Source organism: Trachurus trachurus (genome assembly GCF_905171665.1).
Source record: "Trachurus trachurus genome assembly, chromosome: 24".
Classification (NCBI taxonomy): domain Eukaryota; kingdom Metazoa; phylum Chordata; class Actinopteri; order Carangiformes; family Carangidae; genus Trachurus; species Trachurus trachurus.
In genome coordinates this window covers 21568300-21593903 of record NC_139910.1, presented here as the reverse complement: position 1 = coordinate 21593903, position 25604 = coordinate 21568300, and the positions used below count along the sequence as shown (strand labels likewise).

Sequence of the window (25604 nt, the reverse complement as noted above, 5' to 3'; positions counted from 1 at the left end):
ATGCCAATATAAAGAATTTAATCCAGGAAATGTGATTACCATTACTACATTCAAGGCAAACTTTGTTAAGTTATTACCTGCATAGTGCACGTAAGTGCATGCATAGAGCTTATTGAGCTTTATAGATTAATAATGAGTCCATAAGGGAAACTTTGGTGTCTGTGGAGGCTATAAACACTATGCAGTGTGTGCATCCTAGTGTTAGACTTATTGCAGACTTCTTGCCATAAACTTGAGGAAATAACATTTTAACTACAGATTTCTACATGTACTGTATTAGCAGAGACGTTCTGGTATTAGTCCTTGAATACAGTCAAAATGTTCGACTAGTCAAAAAAGTTGTGAGCTTAAAAGTGGAGTTTATGTCTACCAAGTGAGATATTAGTTGTGCAAATTTTAGAATTATTATGCTGTAAAAAATATCTTTTGTTTCATGGAACGTCTGCAACAGGTTAAGAATAAAATATGCATCTCATATTTCAAATTTCACATCTCCATATTGTTCTGTTGCATAATGGTCTAGGGCAGGCAACTTGAAAATATTAGTATCCCATTTAAATAACAACTGATGCTGGATACTGTTACAATGATATGCAAGAAGAAGTTATTAAAATGTAAGAATATTAATCACAGAGCAGCTGTTAACTGAATATGCATTCACACTCAGGAAAGAACTCATAGCAGCTGATGTGGTAATTAATAACTGCATGTTTATTTACAGGCTGTTTTATTTCAGAGGCAACAATAAGACGGACATCATCAATTAGAAAAAAAAAACATTCACAGTAGACAACATAATACAAGACAGACTGAGTTCAAACAATTAAAACAGTGAAACATTATTTCTAGCAGACATGATCCTCCACAGGCTGCCGACACGAGAAGAAACCACACAGTCAGATCAGGTTTGTACTGTGTTCGCCAAGACAAGCACAGATACTGTATGTGCCAAAAATATAAAATGGAGATTTTCTACTAGTGGCAAAATCCAGCTTCTGCCAGTATTGTATTACATGAACTGATATACAGACTGAGAATTTACAGAGCCAAAAACCAAAACAACAAATGCCCAGTATTAACTGTCCACATACTTTTTGGACCCATCATGTTAGAGTGTATCATTTCAATGAGGCTGTTTACACAGGAAGAAATGTCTCTCTTCAAGCTGATCACGTGAGCCATCATCATATCTTGATTCCTTCTTTGGTATAAAACTTCAAGGCAAATCACTGTATTTCTTCCATGAGGACTTGCAGACAGGTTAGCATATCTGAATTATATATACCATTTATAACCATGTACTTTATTTAAAATGTCTCTTTTCACATTTGTCGACTGTTGCTGTGCAGTTTTTAAAGATGGAGTCACACATTAACACACTCAAACATCCACAGTTCAGAAAGTCATAATGTACAACAATAGTAATGTACCATGAAAACAGCGATGTCGTCATTGCATGCCCTGGTCACCTGTCCGTAACAGAGTTGTCATGGAAACATAAAAGTGGAGATATTGTTGACCAGTTTGTTCTGCCACTCTGGTGCTCCACATGATGGGCTCCTCCCACACACGATTTACGACATCCCAGCTCTGGGACCCATCAGTTACACCCACCCAGTCCGACGTTCACTCCTTCCTGGTTCTAGTGAAGTGCTTCCACACAGTGACACTCAATGTTAAGACAATTTCATTACTTTAAAGGGCTTTTAATAATAATAATTTAAAAACAACAGCTGAATAAAAGCTACTGTATATTCTCAAAAATTTCCAACCAAAAATTGATGTTCATGATTTAATAAAATTTTGCCATTTTATTGCAGCAGACTAGATTATTTTAGCTTATTGCAGGCACAACAAAGTGATTAGTGGTAATAAATCACAGTATACACAGGAAAATACTTACAATATCACACAATATTAAGATTGTGACTCAAGTGCTGGGACAAACTAGAGGAAATAATGTATTTCCAACAGTTGTTAACAGTGGTCTGTCAGGGAAATAGAGATGACTAGACACTGTATTCTTACACAGGTTTGCTCTCACCCACACACCTGAACTGGACTTCAGCCTCATACTGTACCCGACCCGAGTGAGCAGCACACGGCATAGTGGAGATACAGGACTGTAATACTTTTTTCATTTATTCTTGTTTGGATATTCTGGTTTTCAAAAGGAGGAGAAAAGATATGTACTCTACTGCCACACATTTCATCTCTTGGGATTTCAAAATCATAATGTATTGGAATATTAGCATCTTTAGTTTGATACGCATGGTCCAAGCATAAACCGGCAATAACCACAGAGAACCAGGTGGCGTCTGACTTCAGTAGAACATTACAGCGAGACCGGGCAGCAGTCCAGCATCAAGTCTACCTCTGCACAGCTTTGATGACCCACTCAGCTGTGGGGTTCAGCTGGAAGAGGTCTTTCATGTACGTTTCCCCATCAAGACATCTTTCCTCTGAGAGACAGACAAACAGAGAGAAATATTCAACACATTGATTATAGATGGATTATAATCGTCTGTGGATTTTAGAACTACAAGCAGCTGGGTCATTAGTAACAGAAAATATAATTAATAATGGACTCACTGATGTTTCCGCCGATCTCATAGAGACACAGCTCTTCTCGCTTCACCGTCAAGGAACTGGGAGAAGAAAGAAGGGAGAGAGTTAGGGAGAATGAAGGCAAACTCTGCATGTTTAAGTGTAAAGAGAGAGTGTGCACATATTACCTGTCTTGGCTGAGGAAGCGTGTTAACACATCAGCAGCCTGCAACTCTGCAGTGAGCTGAACCGCCATGGAGATTTTACTGAACTGAGGGGCTTGAACTCGAATAAATCCCTGTGAGGTCTCCTGGTTTAAACACAGACACACAGACAGAGACACATGCTCAAACACACACTGTAAACACATCACAGAAATTAGATCAACATCCAAAATCCTCATGAGACAGGACAAGAGAGGACCGAGGAATGTGGACTTGAATAAATTCTGCCTGTTTTGTTTAGTGAACTCCAAACACTGTCACTACACATACTGTAGCTGCTCAGCTGCAGCTCCAAGTCACTCACCCTCTGTGACTGGATATTGAATAACGGAGCCGCTATAACACTGGACCTCTAACACTGGTCACCAAAAAGAATAATGACACAGAGCTAGTCAGATTTATGAAATGATCTAGAAAAGATACAGCTAGTTGGTATCAAATTATCAAGCAGGTCTTCATTTTAATTCATTATTATATTATATATTATATTCAGCTATTAGGCCTTTATTTAGGCTGTTATTCAAAAGAGGTATGTAAACCTTTGAAGCTGCTCTGTTGTCTTATGTGGTCCAGATGCTTTATGTTTAATTTACAAGGCAATATATTCATACACTACAATACACTTGGTTCATGCAGTCATGGAAATAAAATGTCTAGTAGATGTAAGGTTGTTAAAAAAATCTACTGTGAAATAAATGTAGAATTACACTCTTTCATTAGCATATTTCCTGGTAGGGTTATTAACAGAGTTTTCTCAAACTAGGTCACTGAATGAAATGGAAAGTGGTACCTCAGGGACGGCTCTGTCAGGCGGTTTCTCCGTCACTATCTTCTTCAGCAGCTTTCTGACAGCTCTCTCTTTATTTTGTTTCCTGTGACCCTCCATGTTTTGTTGTCTGACCTGGTTCACAATGAACTTGGGGATCTAGAGACAGGATGCACACATGAACCCTTATTACAATATGCCACCATCATTCATCAATCTTAATGATGATGAACAAAAATGACAGTAATAGAGATCTGTAGTTATTAATAGTGGTGTTTAGATTATAGAAAATATCAAGAAAGATCTTTACTGTCCATAGAAGATTCTGGTATCTAATCAGGAGACGGACGATGTTGGCTGTGCTGGTTGCCATGGAGAACTCCTGTTGTTCTGTAACCTTGGAGCGGATGCCTTTGAACATGAAGATGTTGGGTGCCATGACAACGGAGACATTGTTGAGCGTCATTTTATTCTTGGCCTGATGGTCGATCACACGCTGAAAGAACTCCACTAAAGCCTGGGGAGCAAATCAGGAGAGACATTTACATAGAAACAGGATAGTCAAGAGCTTCTTATCAGGAGATGATGTATTTAATTGAAAATGAAGCGCCTCTGAAACTGAGTGTGTCTCTACCTTCAAAGTGTCTCGATTGGGCTCAGGCAACAAAAGGACGAGCAGGTTCAAAGCCTGCAGCTGCTGTTTCTTTGCGGAAAACTCTGTGAATGCACACACACACACACACACACACGCTCGTAATGTGGCCGTGCAGTTGTTGCGGTGAAGCAGAATACTCTGTGATCAGATGCTCTACATACTGTTGACAGCGATGAATGCACTGAGGTACTCCACAGTTAGCAGTGGATGGGGCAACTCCCTGATGAACCGCTTCAGAAGGCTAGCAGCGTCGTGCTGTTTCAACTGTTGCCATGGAAACATCCCGTCATAGAAGGAGGACTCGAGCTCGTGGCACAGCGACTGGAAACAGGACAGAGGCAGAACCATTCAGGGCAGAAGAGCAACTGAGGCTTCAACTTTCGCTCTTTTGATAAAACAAACAAACGTTACACTGTGTCTGTGCTGGAGCAGAAAACACTTGAACCAACCTTGACTCTTGTGGCCGCTCCAGGGATCCGTAGCAGCCCCTCTGTGTCTAATCCCTCGTCTTCAATATGAGCCATGAGCTAATGATAATAAACATTATGTTGAGGCAAATACAGTGACAGTTACACACACTTCAGGTTGGACTGATATGTTGATCAGTACAGTACATGCTGTTGAGCTGTCAGTGAGTGACATGCTCACCCGCTGCAGTATGAATGGCACTTTGGTGGCAGGAGCACGTTTCTGGTCCTGGTCCAATAAAGTGGCAAGAGGAACACCGAACAGACCGCTCTCTGCACACACACACACACACACAAATACTGAGTAAAATACACACTTATATACACACTATCATATATAATATATATATTATATATGATATTTCAACATTTTGACAAAATTATCACCATAATCTCTATTAGTTTTAGGAGTAGGTTCATTACCTTTAATTGTTGGAGCAAGCTGTTTTTAGATCAGCGGGGCAGAGACGTGAGCTGCACGGTATTTCTACGTTTCCCTCATCAAACTAAATACACAATCCAAGAACTCCAAAAACACTCTTGTGGACAAGTTGTGACCTGCACATTCACCACGCTATGAAATAATAACGTATCCGGTAATTATGTAACGTTATGACACATGAAGCAAATACTCAGAACTACTGTGTGTTTTTGGAGTTGTTGGATTGTGTATTTAGTTTGATGAGGGAAACGTGGAAATACCATGCAACTCGCATCTCTGACCCGCCGATCTAAAAACAGCTTGCACCCACAATGGTAATGAACCTACTCCTTTAAGTATAGGGATTATAGTGATAAGCGATTTTGCCAAAACGTTGAAATATCTTTTTAATATGACAACCTGGAAAATATACTGTAGGTATTTACAAAAAGTGTGTGTGTGTGTCAGTGTTTGCACAAATACCTACTTACATGTACGTGTGAATGCTTTTATTTTGTCGTTTTCATTTTTTATGTGAATGTGTGTTTTGATGCGACATCCAGAGCCCTGATAAGACTGGTGGTCAAAGGTCAGAGGTCAAGGTCACACCTCACCACACCGTAGAGAATACTTTTTAGCCATTACTCAAAACTTCACATGGCAAATACAACAAAATGTAATATTTTCTTTTGATTCTGGATAAACAGGTATGTACGGTAACCTTAAGCGCGGCTGAGAGGCCGAGGCAAATGACTGTGAGGAGGTGATCTGAGTTTTCTGTGTGATGAAAAAGTCTGTTTACTCTGAATGTTGTTGAGCCTTCAGAGCATTACCACGGCAGATTTCTCTCTGTGTGTATTTACCTTTAGCCTTAACCTTGACAGCCTTGTGCGCCTTCAGGTCGATCCCGGCGGTGTCAAACAGAGCAGTCATCTCCACAAGCACCAGTCTACGCACCTACAGCATTCAAAACAAACACAGAGACAGGGATGTTGTAGCAGCTGCATCTGAAAACAAGTCAACTAAATCACTTTGCTTTTATTGGAAAGTTTGTCTGAAATGAAACAAAGTTGATTGACCTTTTTCATGTCCAGAGGAGACAGATCTCCTATCCTGGTCTGACCCGTTTTATCTTGGAGCAGCTTAAAGTTCTAGGAGGAGAAAAGAGTCAAAGAAACAGAGGGGGAATCAAACTAATGCTTGACTGTATTTAGTTTTGCACTGAACGCTAAAGGTGGATGGCGTATGAGTGTATGAGAAGAGACTCCAGTGACCGAACAGAGGAAATAATCTGTTATACCAGCTTCAACCACCAGGTGTCACTACAGACCAGCTCTCAAACTGCTCACAGGCAAGTGGAGCTTCCTGCTGATATGCAACACAACCTGTTACAGGCCATACTGTCAACTAATAAAGCTGTTTTACAATAACTGAAGTAAAATGAATACTATCATCTAATGTGTTGTGTAGGATTTTACATTTCATTCACCACTTTCCATGTATGTATTTGTATGTTATACATTAAAAGCCAAAACGCCACATCTCACAACAAGACAGCGGTTGGCTTTGCTTTGTTCAGTTTACAGAACAATATATGAAATCAGTGCATCCTGTTTATTCTCTGGCTCCTCCCCTAAGTCCATACACACTCATTGTGTCAGTAAAGAAACACATTGCTGAGGAAGTCCCTGTGTATATGTGTATGTGTTTGTGTGTGTGCGTGCGTGTCTTACCGGTAGTTTGTCGTCAGGAGAACTGGGGCTGGTGGTGACCTTTAGTCTTTGGTTGTCTCTGTAAGAGAGTGCCTGCTCTGAGAACGCCACTTCAACGTTCAGCTCGGTCTCTGCTTCTGTCGAGAAGCACACACGCAACAACACACACGCATTAGAAATAAATCACAGGACCACACAGTAGCATATGTAAACAGTGTGAGGCGGACGGTGAAGTGTGTTTTCATTTAATCTCAGTGTTTCAGCAGTAAGAGGACAGAACAGAGACCTGCTGCATTGAACGCTAACGCACAGCATAGAAAATATTAATATAAATATAAACATATTTCTAATGTTGTATGGATCTGAAATGAACAGATCATTGTACGATTGTGTCATATATTTCCACTCAGCCTTTTTTATTATATTTTATAAGAAAAATAATAATAAAGTCAGTATTTCTTATAAAGATCTGCAAGCTGAAATTAATGTACTGTTGTGGTGTCATGAATTAATTGAATGATCACATTGCACTGTGTCCTGGTCTTTTCTATGCAGGTGCCTGGCAGAAGTTTATTTGGGCCTTAGTTAGTTCTCTGTGCTGACTCACACTGTACCAGAGTGTGTGTCTGTGTGTGTGTGCTTGTGAGTCGCACATACCAGCTGAAGAGACGTCTTTTTGTCCATTCTCACTTCCTCCTTTCAGTTTACTGGGCTGCTCATCCTGCCGCACAACGCAGAGACACATCAGTGTAAAGCACACAGTGTAATGTTCAACAAGCCACTCATTCAAACAGTAACAGTACACCCCCACTCCCCCCTGTGCATTTTTCATGTTACATATTATCCCGTCTGTTAATTAGTGGACAAACTGAGCATCTGGGTGAAAGAAAATGTGAGACTCCCAGTTACAAAACAGCCTCTGAAGCAGCAGAACCACACTTCATTCTACTCCACAAGTACAAATCTATTTCATTTACTTTTTGCTGAATATAATCAAGTCAATCCTGTATAATCAATTGAAGGGACTCTATTTAGATTAAATAAAACAGTGTTTGGTGCTTAACACAGACTATTTGTCACTGCTGATCACTGCTGATTATTGCCTGGAGAAGTCACAACATAAACAAAGCTAGGGAAGCAGTGACCATTTCCTTTCTGACTAAAAGGGAAATGTTAAATTTTGTGTGTTGTGGTTGAATTGACAGTTCGTGATATTGGAGAGGAGTTAGGGACAAAAAACTGTGTCAATGCAACATCTTTTTTATCCAGTGTAATTTCATGTCCCTCACTGTATACTAAGAATTTAATTTGAATTTTTTTGACAGTCGGTCCAGCTGTTAAAACCTGATTTAAAAATCTATCTAGTCATTGCTACACTTTTTTATGCAGATAAACAGCTTAACACATATATCTATATTCTCTCATCCTGATCCAGTATAATAAGTGCCACTGGGTTGAACAGGAAGGCACTATTGTCATCCTGCATGTTTTTTCTTGCTGTTATTTTGATTCGCTCCTCTTACATTTTAAGAGGATCCAGGAGGCAAATTAAAAGCATGCAGCACAATTGGGTATTGCTGTGCTATTACTTTTCCTGACAAAATACAGAAAATTCAAAAAAATCTTCCATAGAAAATGAATGGGAGGAGGTGAAAATAATTATTGGACATTTTCAAATGTCTACTGCTTCAGTATACTTTTGCCTAAAGACTCCATTTAAACTATAAAATGTAGACACAGGTCTAGCCAATAATGTGGTTTTCCATGTTTAGATAACTTTGATGGTTTTCGATCAGTTAGTTTTCAATTATCTTGATAATTTTTGAGAAAAAAGAGGGGAGATTATAATGGGTGTGTATTGCACAGAATATTCAGGCTAAAGTGGGTGACATCGCTTTGAGTGGGGAGGGGTTGTCTGAAATCATCTGAAAGTTTTCTTTTTTCACGTTGCACCCAGTCACAAATTACACTCTACACACATGATTTTTGCCACAGGGTAAAACACCATCATGCAATACACACCCATCATAACCTCAAGATTTCTCCAAACCGTTTTTTAAGATACCGGTACACATTTATGACATTTGCGGTGCCCCAACTGGTCGAGCTCAAAGTGCTTTGGTACGCATATTCCCAGTCCTGTTCTGAAGATGTCTACCAAGATTTAAGATTATTGGACAAATGGTTAATGATTTATGGCCAATATTCGCATACAATGGCAGTGATGGCAATGACGACCAGGCCACGCCCACTTACACCAATCAACATGGCACTCAAGATTGGTTAAACTGGCCGCCAGACCACGGGCACCTATTTTGATTAAATTCTGTCCAATGGGCTTTCAAATACCCATTTATGGCATTTATGGCATTTATGGCGCCCCCTTTGGGGCAAGATCAAAATGCTTTGGTATGCATATTCCCAATCCCATTGTGAAGGGAGCTACCAAGTTATGAGCCCCTCCCTTTGCAAAGATATTTTGGTTGATGATGGATTTTTTTTTTTTTTCGGCTGATCTGGCTCATTTATAATAGAAATTTAGAATCTAGTCACCTGAGGCCGTATACCAAATTTAGTGTTGACATTTCAGTTCTATTCATTTTACAGTTTTTCACCTTATGCAAATTGGCAAAAAATCCATACTGGCAGACTTTTATGGTTAAAGAGGCTTTTTTGTAGAGCACATTCAGCTAGACTTTTGTGTTAAATTTCAAGTCAATCAGAGCCACCATTTGGTCAATGGGGTTCATATTTCTTGGAAAGTTGATGCACATCATTTTCCAGTTCCATTGAGCCAAGTTTCATGTTTCTGGCCCATTCCAGCTCATGGGAATTTGAGCCCAACTGGCAGACAACAAAAAATAATAAACCTGAGCAAAAACAATTCTACCTCTTTGGGATTTACTTTGAACCCTAATCACCCTCTTTTTTGCCTGCCACTGCCTGGGCTCTGTCTATCAGTGTGGTAAGGCAAGGCAAGGCAATTTCATTTGTATAGCCCATTTTAACTTTAACAGTTTGTCTTAAAGGGCTTTACATAAGCATCATAACAACATCCTCTGGAGTTTTTCCTCAGTCGATGTGAGAGTCTAAGGGCAGAGAAAATCCAAATACTTTTAACAGGAAAAAATTTGGAGAAACCTCAGGGTGAGCAACAGTAACCCATCAAGTTGCTGTGGCAAACTTTTTGTTGTAAAAACCTTGGAACTTTGTTTTGAAAAGTGCTATATGAAGTTATTATTATTTATTGTTATTATGTTACACTGGAAAGTCCCTCCACCAAAAAGGCGAGGTGTACAGGATGCACTGCTGCTGCTGGAAGGTTGGCACTAGAGAGGGAAATGACACTGACTAATATAATAATTTTATAATGCTACGGAAGTTTAACACTGAAACATGCCTCATGACATTCAGCCATCATGTCCCTCACTTGCTACTGGCCGTAAGCGAGGACATCTATACTGTGCTACTGTACCTCAGTGTTGGTCCACTGGGTTTTTTAAAGTGCTTTATAAATAAAGTTGGTATGGTAAAGTTGGTATGGGGGGTAGGGTGTATGACCTATGATGAAGTAAAATCTGGAACAGTTCACCTGCCCGAGCAGGTCTGTCCCATGTATCATGAGCCATAGGTCACACACCCTACACACCAACACTCAGGTACAGTACTACGGACCAGTTAGTTGACTGTATTGTCACGTTTTTCTCAGTCATTGTGATTCGAACAGATGCGCACACACGTATACACTATCTTACTATATTCTGTCTGTGCAAGAACTCTTTATCTTAAAGGGATAGTTCAGCTTTTTTTGAAATGGGGTTGTATGAGCTACAAATGGCCATTAAGTATAATATCTGCAGTAGAAAGGTCCCCCCCTCCCCACCCCCCCACCCCACTGAGAAACATTACTCTGTACAGAGACACAAGCAGTACTGTACACTGTTGTCAATGAGGAACGATTAATCAGCATATTTTCGCCGCCTAAGAGACGTCCTGTCTCAAAATAATAAACCAGTTCTAGAGTAAGATCTAAAGTAAAAGGGAGCAGAGACCTTTCTACTGCAGGTATTATACTTAATGGCCATTTGTACCTCATACAACCCCACTTCAGAAAAGCTGAACTATCCCTTTAAGGTTGCGGGTTTGATTCCCATGTTGCCCCCACTGCGTCAAAACTTCTGTGATTCTGTTTGTGTGATTGAACCTTTTCAGGAGGTCTGAATATATCCCTGACATCAGGAACGTGCTGTCGGTTGCGTCGCCGTAGCGTCTGCTGTAGCGATGTCACACGCCGTTCCACAGCCGCCGCCTGAGTTCTGGTCAACGTGGACAGGAACACGGCGCTGTCTTCTTCCTGTCAATCAATCGGGAACCAGACACGAGACCGTTGGTGAAACGTTGACCATTCATTTCCTCTCCACAATTACAGTTTCAACGCTCATTCAAAGCTCTGAAGTGCAAATATGAAACTGATAAACTGTGACTCCACCTGGACTCAGGTCTCACTAATCAAACAAGAGAAAGATGATCAACACCTGATCCTGGTCAGCTGCCAATGAATTGTCAAATAGCCGTGCGAGCCCCGCCTCGGTAAGCCACGCCTCCTCCTGCTCTCCTTCTGAAAGAGAAAATCATTTTTCAGACGTGATCCATCATCAGCATTTATCTGTAAATCACAATGAGGGAAGGGGGGAAAATCCCTCTGTTTGGTTCTACAGGTGCAGGAAAGGGAAACACAACTTTAGACACATATACAGGAAGAGTGTGTGTTGCTCCAGAGAACAATAGTCTTCATAAACACACTCACTGGAATATACTTAAGATCTGCATCCGTCATGTGCAGAGCAGCGTGGAGCCAGTAATCAAGCCAGGCCTTACCGGTTATTAACAGAGGCAGGCAATTCTCAAAGACACAAAGAGACGCAAAATACCAAGACAACTTCTACATGTCCAGGGCCCGTTATCTCACCCTCCATCCACACTCATGCCCAGACTGGTGCAGGATCACACTCTACATTGTCTCTCCTCTGAATCAGGTCTATCTAGAGACACGGTGTACCCTACCCTCAGGAATCTTCTGCTGCTCCTCCTCCTGCACTTCCCCTTCTCCTCCACCTTCTCCACTCCCTGCTTCTCCTCCTGACCGAGTGATGTCCTCCACCTCCTTCCAATAGTCGTCCATCTCCAGCTCATCCAGAGAGTCCTGCAGGAGAAGCAGACACACAAAGGTTTCATCGTTTATAGCTTCACATTCATGTCCTGAACAGTAACTACTGTCTATTAATTAAATATGAATTGTTTCATGTGCAAGATATGATCCCAGGAGATGAAACATTCTGTGTAAAATCCCTCAAATCTAAACAGAAATCTGAGATTTTTTTCTTCAGCTCACTTTACTTTTACTAAAACAATACTTGAATTAATTTATGGGGTTTTTACTGAGCCTCCACCCACACATTAACTAACTACAGATTATTTAAAGCAGGAGAGATGACAGCTGTAAAGCTGCCAACCAAACTTCCTGTAAAACTTTAACAGGTATGATTCAGCCATTTATAACCGACTCTTTTATTCAGACCCGGCACAACAGCAGAGAAGGTTCTTGTGAATTATTAAAGAAGATTAAATAGTTTCATAGGGATAACTGAAGACATACAACTTGAAAGTACAAGGTCTGGTGACATCAGTGTTAATCCCACTAACACACTCATGTCTGGTGTTGATTATATGTCAAGTCTGACCTCTCCTAGCTGCTTCCACTCAGCAGATAATATAACTGGACAAGCACTGTGAGGCGAGAGTGGAAAATGGTCAAGACACTGATAATAAGAAAGAATGAAAGAACCTGTCACTGTAGAATAAACACAAAGGCAGTTTGTTGGAATAAACAGATGGAATGTGAAACCAATAAAAAACAGCAACAGCATTGTAAAAAAAAAAGCGTGTAAGGGTAAGAAGAGGTCCGTCCCACCTGAGAGTAACCGCGTTGACACGGGGGTCGAGGTCTGGGCCTGGAGCTGGGACTGTGCCTGGGGCTGGAGCCAGGCTTTGGGCTGGAGGACAGCTGAGACTTGGGGCCAGCGGCGGAGATTGTGTCGGGGGGCGATGACGGGTCAGTTCTGGTAATACTTGGTGGAGCAGAAGATCCGCGTCTCTCCCCATGCTGTGTGTTTTGATTCTGTTGAACGTTGTAGTGGCCCGTTCGCCTGCTGCAACACAGACAGATACAGACAGTTGAGTACGACAGGTACAGACACAGCCGGCTGCTCACACATGTTCAAACTTGACCTTGCAAACATCTTTCTTCAAAAAACAAATGTATCTGATTCCAATGACTCCCCCAGAGTGACTTGCTCCCAGGAAGAACAGTTTCACCTGGTGCTATGTGCACTTTGCACCTAGCTGACGTGATGACAGATATCTCACAACAACTTCTGCGAACCATAAAAATACTCCTGGAGTATATAAACTGCAGATTGTCTTAGAACTGACTCCGTGTTTTTGTTGTGCTTTGTAAAAGATGCGTGGGTAGTCGGGTTTGTAAAAGCAGCTTGTGTATTTGCTTTCATTTTGATCCACATGTGCCTGCACTGGGTGTTACAGTTGTGTGGCTGTAACGTCAGGAGCAGAGAGACACACACAGTGTATGACACAGAGGGGTCAGCCCAGTGAGTCACTCTGAAGTCGGTCAGAGACTAAGTAAAGACGAGCCAGCTGTGTGCTGAATTCCCGGCCAGTCGACTAATGAGGGCGACGGCAACACAGACTGAGGCCAGCGGCTCTCACACACTCACTGAGCCAACAACACACACAGTCAGAGTTAGCCTAGCCTAGCTGAGGCAAGGCTAATCATGATGTGGATGATCCACAGTGACCATCATTGTGTCTGCCATACATACACACACGCACACATTACATGGTAATCAGTAAACAACTTAATGATGTTCTGTGCAGTCACGGACAGCAGACACACACAATCACGAACACATGGTCACAACACAATGTTCACACACAAGCAGCTTCTCTGTGTTTCCTCCTCTACATACCCCAGTACCAAGGGCAACAGGAGGAGTGGTGCTAAATAACAGATTTTTGAAGCCCATATTGATATTGATAGTAAACAGTTTAATGAGGATGGATCAGCCAGTATTTAAAGGTCCAGTGTCGTGTCTAATAATTGGCAGGGTTTATTGGCAAAATCTGAATATACTATTATATGTATAAGTGTGTAATCGCTATAATATAAAAGTTGTTTGGTTTTCCTAGCATTATAATTATTATTTTATATAGCAAGGGCCGTGCTTTAGAGCCATGTTTGTACAGCAGTCTGAACTGAAAATCCAGCCAACCAGAGAGCACATTTCAAGAGTTTTGCGTACATACAGTAAATAAACCAATGAAGAAGAAGGAAGGACGTTCTTTTGTCCTTGGAGGCCACCGTCACTTTGCCGACGGGAGGGGTGAGTACAAGTGAGCGCTGCAAACTAGAATCTGAATAGATATCAAGGTTTTATCCCCATTTTACACACTGGACCTTTAAAAAGTAGAAAAATAGCTAAACCAAAGTCCTGCACTGGGTCTTTGCAGATCGCCGAAAAAATAACCTGCAAAAACTCTGTGTAAAGGTACAAAGTGCGTTACATTATGAACTCATATCGATTCCATGAAGCAGAATTAGACTGACTTTATCATCACTACTATGCCTATGACACAGCAGCTGACTGACAGCAACGAAGAGTCACTCCGTATACATAGACAGATGATTTCTGTACAACTGGTCTTTTTTTTCCACTACATCTTTTAGAGGCAAATTGAGAATGTGCAGAAAACAGGTGGATGGAAGCAGCTACTGTGCATTTGATATTGGGTCTTGTTTGAGCTGTTTTTGCCAACGTCCGACTGAATGCCCTCTTTGTTGTGACAGGATGTTACTCAGCACTCTCTGTGATCTTCTCTCCTTCACTCTCTCTGACTGCACTTGAGGCCTCAGCTGTTCTGGACTGGACTGTGTGTCCAGCTCAGAGGTTCCCATCAACAGCGTCGTCTTCATCTACCTGTGAATCATCAGTCTAATCTCACCTCCCAAACACACTGTCATAAAAAATAAATACACAGTTCATTTGTCAGTTTGGCTGTCACCCTCACACTGGAGGTGGATGTGTCAAAGATTAAAGTTATTTTTCTTAAACTTGAATGAACTTCGAGGGCGGGACACTATGGTAAGAAACAGAGGTTTGATAGCAACTACATACTATAGCACAGGGGTCTCCAGCACATCGCTCGCAAGCTACCAGTACCTCGCAGCACCTTTCACAGTAGCTCACCAAAGGATTAATGGATCATACATAAATTTGAAACGGACGGCCCTGCCTCTCCTGCAGCGACATGCTACCCGGCTCTCAGTGCTTGTCGGTGTTGTGTCAAATCCCGGTTCCCTGTCCAGCTGTTTCTAACCCCCACTGTTTCCCACAGAAACACACAGGACGACTGACTTGTATCATCATCAGAACAGACATGTGCTTTCCAGCCTCCTTTCATGTTTAATAGAGCAGGGACATTACCTGACAGTAATAATTTCAGACAGTTATCAGTATGATAAAGGCTAAAACAGACTATTTTCATCAAGAGTGGGAAACACAATTTTGTTTTACAAATGTAAAGAATTAATGTTACAAAACATGAATAGCTCTCGGCCATTTTCCTTTTGTAAAAGTAGCTCTCAGGAGAAAAGGTTGAAGACCCCTGATTAAGCAAATAATACTAGTTTGTCCAGTCACAGGGAAGTGAAGAAACTGAGACATGAAACAATGATGTTTCCAACTTTTAGGCACTAAACTGTCACTGGGTGTATGAGAATGCAGAGGGATCAGATTAGCCTGTGAGGTCATGGTGAACAGCACAGAGCTGATGTGCTGTATTCATTTATTTGGAATTATCAGAGCAGTATTAAACCTGAGGCTTCACGCTGAGGAAAGCCACATACCACAGCAGACTTCCTGCCACACCACACAAACGCACACACAGGGGTAAATATAGACCCACACACTTTGATCTAGTTTGAACAAAGAACATCAGGTATTACACTAACAACAGACCTCCCTCTCTCTCCTCCTTCCACCAATCTCCTTTCTTTCCAACTCCTCTCTCCTCCTCCTCCTCTTCATCGCGTCTCCTCCTCCTCTTCCTTTCTGTTTGCTGACCTTGCTCCCTCCTCTACTCTCTTCCCTGTTTTCCCACATTTTTCTCCTCAGCGTTACCCTCTCCTCTCCCTCTGCTCTGACAGTAGATGCACCCTGCAGCTCAGTGGGTGAGAGCACACACAGAAACACGACTCCCCTCTGTCTCTTTGTTTTCGATGAAACCGAGCAGCTCCCTCCATGAGTCTGACACATGTTCATTGTCTTCAACGCCTCACCAGCTGGAGGATTTTCCTTTGAGGAGAACAGCAAACGCTTGCCGAGGTGCGTTGACGCCAGAGTTGTAAAACATAACTGTGAAAAACGGAACTTTACATCTGGTTCCTTCATTCACCAACTCTCTGTTGGTCCAAATCTGTTAAATGCAAACAAACATCCAGAGCCACGTAACAGGCACTTGTTCTGAAGGATCTGATAGGCTGAGACACCTATGCCTTGTTTTTCCGTTGACCTACAGCCCTTGAGAGGTGCAAGAAAATATATTTACAAGCCTGTTAAAAATTAAGCTTTTATGCCGTGTCAGTGTTTCAGTGTGCGCTCTGTGAAAATCTGTGTAGAGCGACAGGGCAGATGTTATTCCCCTGTGTGGACTCAGGTCACAGTGTGTATACTGTGTGTAACAGAGTGGGGCCATCCCAGTTCATACAGCGTCAAAACCACTACAAACACACAAAACAATAATGCAAACAATGTTACACAAAAGTTAACAGCGCACATGACTTTGCTCCATTTCACACACACACACACAGGGAGGCCAGGTGATCTGCCCTTGTGAGTAAAACAAACACACCCTCTCTCTGCGATACACACTTTCATACACGAACAAATAACCTTCAAAGGGAAGGACTGCAGCAGCTGAATGTGTGTTGTTGTACTCTTTGTACCTGTCGCCCCGCACGAACCTTTTATCAGGATGTTAGAGCTGCCGGCATACATGGAGTGCACTAATGTGTGTGTAAAAGTGAACTCCACACCGTGAGGCGCAAAAAGGGCGAGAAGGAAGGAAACAGCATCAACAAGCTGAGAGGTTATTCTGCACCGATGAGCTGAATATGAGTCAAGACCTGAGGAAGTGAACTCTACTGTTTGAGCCAACGTGACCTGAGTGAATCAGTGCAGTGACCAGGACTCACAGCACAAATAGAAGATATGATGATACTGTAGATTTACATGAACCAATAATAAAAAAACAACAACTATAGTCGGTGTATAAGAAAATACAGACACACAGTGGTTTTGTAATAGGTGTTTTGCACAAATTCTGAGCCTAAAAAATGTTACTTCCTTTGCTCAGATTGCATTAAACGATTTCCTATGATGTAACAAGTAATAAATACTGTCAAATACAAATACAGTGCAAATGGTCTGAGTGTGAGTGAATAAAAATAAACTCTATTTTTTTGTGTTCTTTATAATGTGAAAGTTTTTCTAGAAAAAAATATGCAATATATTGCCTTGCAGAATCACAATATATCGCAAAATATAATATTATCGCCCTCCTTCAGGATGTGATAGTAATACACAGCTCTAAGTTGTGCAGAGTCAGTATTGCACTGTCACAGTTTGACCACTTTGACCTCATCTTATAACAGGACCTGAGTGGTATCAATCCTCTCTCATCATGTTTCTCAGCAGGAAACCAAATATGGGCATTTCCCAAAATGTCGAACTCTTCCTTTAAATGATCTGAGTAGTTTCACCAACTGGAGGAAATGGATTAGATGTATTTTTATGTTTGGAATAAATAAGTAGTGAACAAAGGACAGGAAGGAGGAAGAGGATGAAGTGTGTGTGTGTGTGTGTGTGTGTGTGTGTGTGTGTGTGTGTGTGTGTGTGTGTGTGTGTGTGTGTGTGTGTGTGTGTGTGTGTGTGTGTGTGTGTGTGTGTGTGTGTGTGTGTGTGCCAGCTGCTGCCTCTGTTTCCCTACTCACAGTTACAGACCGACCAGCTGAATAAATCATCTTCCTTTCAACGAGATGAACCGTCAGTATAAAGAGAGATGTTCAACCGGCTCCATGTGTGTTTCTGTCTTTCTTCCTCTCTCTGGTCTCTCACTATTCTTCTGCCTTTTTTTTCATCTGTTTTCCGTTGGCTACAGCCGTCTCACTCCTGTTCACCCCGACACCATATTTACTCTGAGTGACGGCATGCACAGCTGTGAGGACTCATGTGGTGTCCTGTAACCCCTTCACAGCTTGTCTTCCTATCCGCATACGTCATTTCCTGTGCAGTGTTGTATTTCTGCTGCTTCACACAGTGAATTTGTTTGAACCATGTGGACACTTTTTTTTTACTCCAGTAGCTCTTCCTCCTCCTCAGTGGAGAACAGCAGAAACACAACCACGTCTGGCTAGAAGACAAACACAGACTCCCAGCAGCAGACAGGTAACCTAAGGCTCCTTAGGTCGGATGTCCCCTGCTGGTTAAAGGCCAGCAGCTTTCTGTCTGTCTCTCTGTCTGTCTGAGTGTCCCTCTGTCTCCCATTTCCTGACCAGAGGAAACAATGACCACAACTCTGAGCCTTCAAGTCGGCCTAGACAGGACACACACACACACACACACACACACACACACACTCGGCTGTGGGAGGCGAGACAAAAGGCTGTAATGTGATGCTGTGTTTTTTCCAGGCTTGTGGGAGAAGCCATCTGGAACACACACACAGTTGCACATGTACAGGGACAGGTGTGTCACTGCCTCTCTGAATACCAGCTGAACTGAGTTGTTTACTTTTATGAAAACACAGTTGTTGTTGTTGTTGTTGTTGTTGTTGTTGTTGTTGTTGTTGTTGTTGTTGTTGTTTACTGACGTAAACATGCACTGAACACACACACACACAGCCAGCTCATCCTGGATGAATAAACAAATCCTCTGTTATAAATAAGAGTGTCATCATGTTGTTTCCATATGAACTTAGTTCCCACTCAGTTTTTCCTCTGTGCCAGAAATGATATACATCTATATTAAATTATAGTGTTACCATTATAGTGTCTGTCTCACTGTGAGAGGATGAGAAGATGCTCATCATGCAAGAAAATCAATGAGATATAAACAGAAGCAACAATAAGAAGGCTGGACAATGGGTCAGAGACACTCTCCACCTCCATCATAAACACATCACTTCATCCTTCAGGACAGTCCAGACCAGGACTGAAACACTACATGCTGGTTTCTCCTTTATTTCTATTAATCCTAAAATAAACTGCGTTCAGCTTCTGTTTTTCCTCAGTTTTATTGTTGGTAACTAAATACAGTGGCTAATTAATTAGACAATCAAAGACATGTGAGACATGTGGGGATGTTACACTGAGTTTTGAGAACTTGTGATGTGCATTGTTCATTATTGTGTCATTTAGACACAGTCACATGATGTCCGTGTGAATCAACTACATGGTCCTGCAGTAGGCTATAGTATATAAAACACTGTAGGCTACAGTTATTTTTCAATATTGATTACCTGTTGAACAAAGTGGCACAAACTAGAGGTAACATAGGTGATCAGATGGTTAATCAATCGATAACTTGAGCTCTTCATAAAGGGTTAGTGAGTCCAACAATAAGACTCTATCAGACAGTTTTGTAATGCAGATGTATATAACAGGTGTTATCTGTAGAGCTGCAGTGGTATCTCAGTACAACACTATCTGACAGTATATCACAGTCAAGGTGAAGCTGATTAGGAGCTGAAGGAGAAACAGGAGCCATAGGAGCTGACCGACCACTGGGCTTCATGTAACTTAGCGGTCAACAGCATTTTACCAAGGAAATAAACAATCACAGTGACCTTTGGCCCCTCTCTCTCTCTCTCTCTCTCTCTCTCTCTCTCTCTCTCTCTCTCTCTCTCTCTCTCTCTCTCTCTCTCTCTCTCTCTCTCTCTCTCTCTCTCTCTCTCTCACACACTCATACACAAACACACAGTAGTGTATCAGTCTGACACTACACCTGCACACTCTCAGTATAAGTTATCCCACCTGGATAAAGCGGGCTCGTTCTCCCGGGTCGACGGAGCACACGCTCCGGTTTTCGGCAACAAATCCGCGTTGCTGTGGTAACCCGTTAAGACCACTCCCTGGATCTGCTGCTGCTGCTGCCGACTCATGTTTCTGCTCCGGTTCTCCGCTCTTTGCTCTTCTTCACCTCCGCACTCTGTCCGTCCACCTCTCTACCTGCCCCTGCCTCCCGCCACTCGGCTGTCCCGCTGTCCACTCATTATCTGACTCCTCTTCCTCTTCTTCCCTCCTCCCTCCGGCTCCTCTTTTTCTTCTCCTCTTTCTCCACAACTTGTGTCAGAGCAAAGTGACTCCGAGGGGGCGGGGCCTCGGCCGGAGATCCGACGCAGCGCGGTGATTGGCTGGAAGTGCAGGGCGCAGTTTGACAGGTGAGGGCGCCCCCTGCTGTTCTCACTGTTGCACTGACCTTACTGACACCTCTGAGGGGCATTTGTTTGGGAATAACAATTTAATACTTTCAGCAAAATACTTCATACAACTGTCGTTTTATAAAAGCCATACATTTTATGCCTATTTGAATTAAAAAATGAAATGTAGGCTACATATGTACTATCACTTACTGTCCCTTTATTTACTTTTTTAATTTTATGTTCATATAGGCTAATACACATGTTTTCTTAAGGTTTGTTCCCCCCCCCCCCTTTTTTTTATTAATCCAAACTATTTTCTCTGACCTATATTCTTATCCTTGCTACTGCCTTTTGCTTGTTGTTCCTTGTGGTTCTGCTTTCGTTCTAAATGTGATCCATGTTTTTTTATTGCCCTATAAAGATGTCAGTAAAAATGTGTATATAAAAAAAATATAACCACAATTTAGAAAAACGGCTTTCATGAATAGATGACATCATTAACTGCATATTTTGATGCAATTAATTTCTTTATGAACTTCACACATTCTAGTCTCTTGTTGTTTTGTCTGCTACAGTGAGGTCAAGCTGCTATGAAGTCAAAATGCAATTGGACAGTTTTAAAAATGTTATTGGGTGACACGCGCGCACACACATGTGGGATTCCTTCCCCTGTTTACACACACTCACAGAGTGTGTGCTGTCTTCTCAACATACAGTCAAAACAAGCACCAAGGTCTTTAAGGCCAAACACTGGATTGGTCCTTGACTGGCCAGATGACACACACACACACTTCACAGACCGAAGACCAAACTACAGACAGCACAACCCCAAAACAAACAATAACCTATATTCGTCTGATGGCCTTCAGCCATAGAGTATAAAGATTTGCAATAAAATAAAACAATAACAAGTAATAAAATGTGACAATATTCATTACTTATTTTCATCACATGAGTGTAAAAAAAACAAAACAGTTGCTGCTCTCTTTACACTAATAATGCTAAGAGCCTTTCTCCATGTGGTTGATTATTGAATAGTTTCAATATTATTTAATTATATCAATTCTTGGATTAACAGTTTGATTACAGCCATTAAGTCTACATATAAAGTAATATTCCTATCACTGATTCCTATTACATTTCATGAGGGTTATATGTGATAAATGAAAAACTCAACAACACACTTGCAGCAGGAAGTGTCACAGCCAACATTATTTTTATAGAGTACAGTCATAACTATTCTAGATACAAAGTCCTGTGACAGTTAAATGGTCAAACAAAAAGTCAGTGACCGCAAATCAGATGCTGTTGTCTGTTTTCTCAAACATCTGATGACACACACATTAACAGTAATGGTCCACCGTCCAAGGAGGCTGACCCACATTAAAACTTCATGCACACACAGATTCCTCCCATGCACACGTCCCTCACCTCAGATGAAGGTAGTGGGTGAATCTGTAGACCATCGTATCCGCCTGTATCCATTTAGACTGTCCTCCGCAAACCGTCACCTTTTGACCATGTGCTGCTGCTGATGGTAAAACACTCACACACTCTGATGAGTGGATTAACCACAGAGGTCAATCAGATTGTTCTGCTCCTCCATCTGCCCCTCCCAACCTCTGATCCTGTCATTCCACCCCCCCTTCTCCTCCTTCACTCCAGACCTCTGTCTCTCTTTCTCAGTCTTCTGTGCCTCATTTGATCATGCTCTGTCCCCATCATGACCTCCACCTCCTGACCTCAACGCTGCAGAAGAGTCGACTGTGCTTTGAAGTCACACTGCAAAATCACTCATACAGGGAACATGTTGTAATAGTTTTCATATTTTAATATTAATAGTTTAATATCTATATTTTTGGCCTGTTTATGTCTCATGTTACAGCCACGTGGTCCTATCATATTTTCAAGGAGTCAACTTTTGTGGAGACAGATTCTTCACTTTCGCCCCCTAGTGTTTAATGGTGCGTGCAACAACTATGTAATCTATGTATCTTAGGTCTGCAAATCACTATGGCAACGCTGTGGCTGCATTACCCCCCCTGAGCCCAACACATTCCTCTCAGCCGCCCACCGCATCTACTGTTAATCAGATTAAATGGGTTCCTGCTCCGTACCTTTCTGACCAATAACATACAGACTACCTGCAGGTCCCACCTTTGTGATACACGTAGCTATGACATATGTCACATGTCCCAGGTCACTCACACATTTATCTTTGCCTGTGTCACATAAGCTCAAGAGTTTATTCATCTACTGTACAACTAAAGACAAAAAAACAGTTTTTCTATTCATAACCCTCACAAGGGTAAGATCACTTATGTCCCACCATGTCAACACAATAAAAAAAACAACTACTTCAATGCAAACCATGTATCATTAGTGATCAAATCAACTTCTGAAATAAAATGTCAAATCTTCATGTCAACTCAGCAAATGACATTAAAAAACACCATTCAAAAAAGACAAAACATGTTACAAGTGACAACATTTATTGTCATATCAACTTGAACCCTGAGGAAACATTGAATACTGATTGAATACAAGCAGGATTCAGACAGAGGATTTAAAGAGGTGACAAATATAGAGAGAACACAGCTCCTCACGTTCCCTGTGTCTCATGTCAAAGTTCTTCCACAATATTCAGTGATTTGAGGTGAGTCTGCAACTCAGATCTCCAAACAGAAAAACAACTGTTAAGTCCCATTATCAATCAACATTTCAATAATTGTCAAAAACGGATTCTTTTTACAGGAAATGAACAAAACATCTGTACAATATGAAAACTTTCATAACAAAAGACAAAAACTTGGAGAATTAACAGTGCTGGAGACAAAATGTGCCGCTCAACCTCGAAGCTTCACTCTTCACTCTGCAACACAGTGATGTTATTGATCAGGTCAGTTTCTCTGAACACGTGGCAGATTACACTGGGTTAAATTAATATCTACTATTGTGCCTAACACTAAGAGATAAGATCTGAGCACCTCATTATATGTTCTATACAGTTACTGGTCATATGTTATCATTGAAACAGTGACACTTGCATTGTGTCGATAGTTTAGTCTATAGACAGAGGTTGGAATTTCGCTGATGGACAGCTGTATTAGGTTTTTAAAAGTGTATAGTGAACAGGATCTCTTACCTTTTCTCTTCTTCCTTCCTCATCCTCACTGGTCCCTCAAGTCTCGAAACATCTTCGAGTACATGTCCTTCTGCTTGTCCATGCTGTCTTTAAAGCACCTGGGAGGTTCACAATTGTATAGATAACTCATGAGTTAAAGGCTAAAGGCTGTAAATGAAAGCAGAATTGTGTTGTTGTTATATGTGTGTGTTGTGTTATATCAATGCAACACAGTTATCGGTGATTTAATCTGCAGCCGTTTCACTCGAAAAGCATCGACTGTGTCAACAAAAGGTTGGTCTCACGTGGCCACTTTCCTCAGGAGGTTGTTAATGTCACTGTCAAACGGCCTCTTTGCCTGAGCGGTAATGAGGCAGCCCTGGGCGCTCTCGTACTCATGCAGCTCCAGGTACGCCTGACACACACACACACACACACACACACACACACACACACACACACACACACACAACAGGAGGGTGAACAGCAAAAAATAAATAAATAAATATGAGAATAGCAAATAACAAATGCTCCAAGGGCTTAAATTCAGGGCCCATGGGGATTTTCGTCTGATGGTTTAGCCAGAACCAACCTGTCCACAGCGGTAAAGGGCCTTTGTGTTGGCTGAGTCTATCTCCAAGGCTTTGTTGCCATATTTCAGGGCTTTGTGTGGGCTGTCCAGACGGAGCTCAGTCAGAGAGAGGTTCAGGTAGAGAGGCAGCAGAGCCGTCTTCAGCGTCTCCATCTCTGCATCGCCCTCTGACTCCCTGTTCCCCAGCAGCGTCATCGCCTGTTTGACAGGAACCCAATACAAAATACATTCGCTTACAACAGTGCACACATGTAAACAGACACATAGCAACTTGATTCACTCACAAAATTAACTCTATCTTTAGGACGGATGAAGTCTGACCTGTTTGTAGCGATCTTTGGCATTATGGAAACGACTCTGTTTGAAGAAGCGGTTTCCAAAGCTGCGAAGTGTGTTGACAACTTCTAGAACTGTGGACAAGGGAACAGTGTTCTGCTCCTCCTGAAAACAGATATAAAACTATTATATTATGAAATATGCTTGGATTTTTGAAAATATGTGATTCTAAGTAGGACAGATGATAAAAAAAGACAAAAGTTAAAAAATGCATACAGAGCAAAACAACAAAATTCCTTAGTTTTCCCTGACTGCACAGATGGAAATGCATAAATAGTTGAAAACATAAATAAAACTGTATATAGAGTGTAGCTTTAATGTGGATTTGGTCCTGTTTAATGGGGAGAAACCATATGGTAGCTATGACAACAACCTGCAGCCTCCCTACCGGGCTCAGGGCCACAAACTCGTCCACTTGTCCCGAGTTGAAAAAGTCAAGGATGTGAACCTCGTACAGAACCACAGCAGCAGCAGGAATCAGAGGAGGACATCCCATGTCCCCGTAGGCGTAGTGTGGCTGGAAAAGGAAACGTGAGAACTCTCCCTTCCTCATGGTCAGCAGGCCCAGCTCCAGCCCAGCCAGCGTCACATCTGTTCCAACAATCAGTGTCCAATCCAAGAGAAAGGTTTTGTAGGCCACAGTTTACAGAGGTCGAGGAAAATTTATTTGAACTTAGAAGAATTTCTGACCTCTCCCTAACTTCATCATCATTGGGTGTTTATAGTTGGTGGTTGTTTCAAAGGGATGGTCTGAATACTCCAGGAAACCAGAGAAGTGGACTGTGGTAGAAACAGAGTGGAGAGCGGTAATGACAGAACAACCGAAACATGCAGAGACAAACTGTGTCAAGGGTTTACAGAGCAAACGTGTCAATACTCAATACTGAAGCATTCTGGGGGATGGGTGCGCCCTCCCCAGACTGGACCACCTCCTTCAGGATCCCTCCATCTCCCAAGACATCGTCCATCCGCTGACGGAGATGGTCAAACGGACCCTACAACAGAAGATGTGTAGCCTACTCACTATTTCCACTGTCAAATCAAGTATTGACCTTAGATGTAACCTTAGTCTATGGCTCATTGAGTTTTTCCTCAGTGGATGTGAGGGTCTAAGGGCAGAGGATGTTGTTCTGATGCCATGTAAAGCCCAAACTGTTTGTAAAAACGGGCTATACAAATAACAACTACATGTCCCCAGGAGAC

At 41.8% G+C, this 25604-nt stretch overlaps 2 protein-coding genes across 3 annotated transcripts; both read right to left on the bottom strand.

Moving 5' to 3' along the window:
* Positions 1 to 688: 688 nt before the first annotated feature.
* Positions 689 to 20242, bottom strand: arhgap18 (Rho GTPase activating protein 18). Of its 2 annotated transcripts, none has more exons than XM_084000530.1 (18): positions 19961 to 20242; positions 12764 to 13001; positions 11857 to 11995; positions 11328 to 11410; positions 10997 to 11146; positions 7450 to 7513; positions 6814 to 6929; positions 6160 to 6231; positions 5944 to 6037; positions 4841 to 4932; positions 4642 to 4719; positions 4354 to 4513; positions 4172 to 4254; positions 3848 to 4054; positions 3562 to 3696; positions 2736 to 2857; positions 2593 to 2648; positions 689 to 2462 (listed from the first exon to the last, which is right to left on the bottom strand). In XM_084000530.1, exons 1-18 carry the CDS (start codon positions 20086 to 20088, stop codon positions 2371 to 2373), a joined length of 2109 nt encoding a protein of 702 aa, XP_083856656.1. In that variant the 5' UTR covers positions 20089 to 20242; the 3' UTR covers positions 689 to 2370. The 2 variants fall into 2 exon arrangements, with proteins under 2 accessions (XP_083856656.1, XP_083856657.1); XM_084000531.1 differs by lacking the exon at positions 19961 to 20242 and adding an exon at positions 17921 to 18100 and having other exon boundaries at positions 12764 to 12998.
* A 3277-nt stretch (positions 20243 to 23519) lies between these two features.
* On the bottom strand, positions 23520 to 25369 carry fkbp6 (FKBP prolyl isomerase 6; the record flags this gene model as incomplete). The annotated part of the gene is made up of 7 exons (XM_084000788.1): positions 23520 to 23592; positions 23779 to 23888; positions 24066 to 24263; positions 24387 to 24506; positions 24790 to 24992; positions 25092 to 25181; positions 25279 to 25369. 7 exons carry the CDS (start codon positions 25367 to 25369, stop codon positions 23520 to 23522), a joined length of 885 nt encoding a protein of 294 aa, XP_083856914.1.
* Positions 25370 to 25604: the final 235 nt, after the last annotated feature.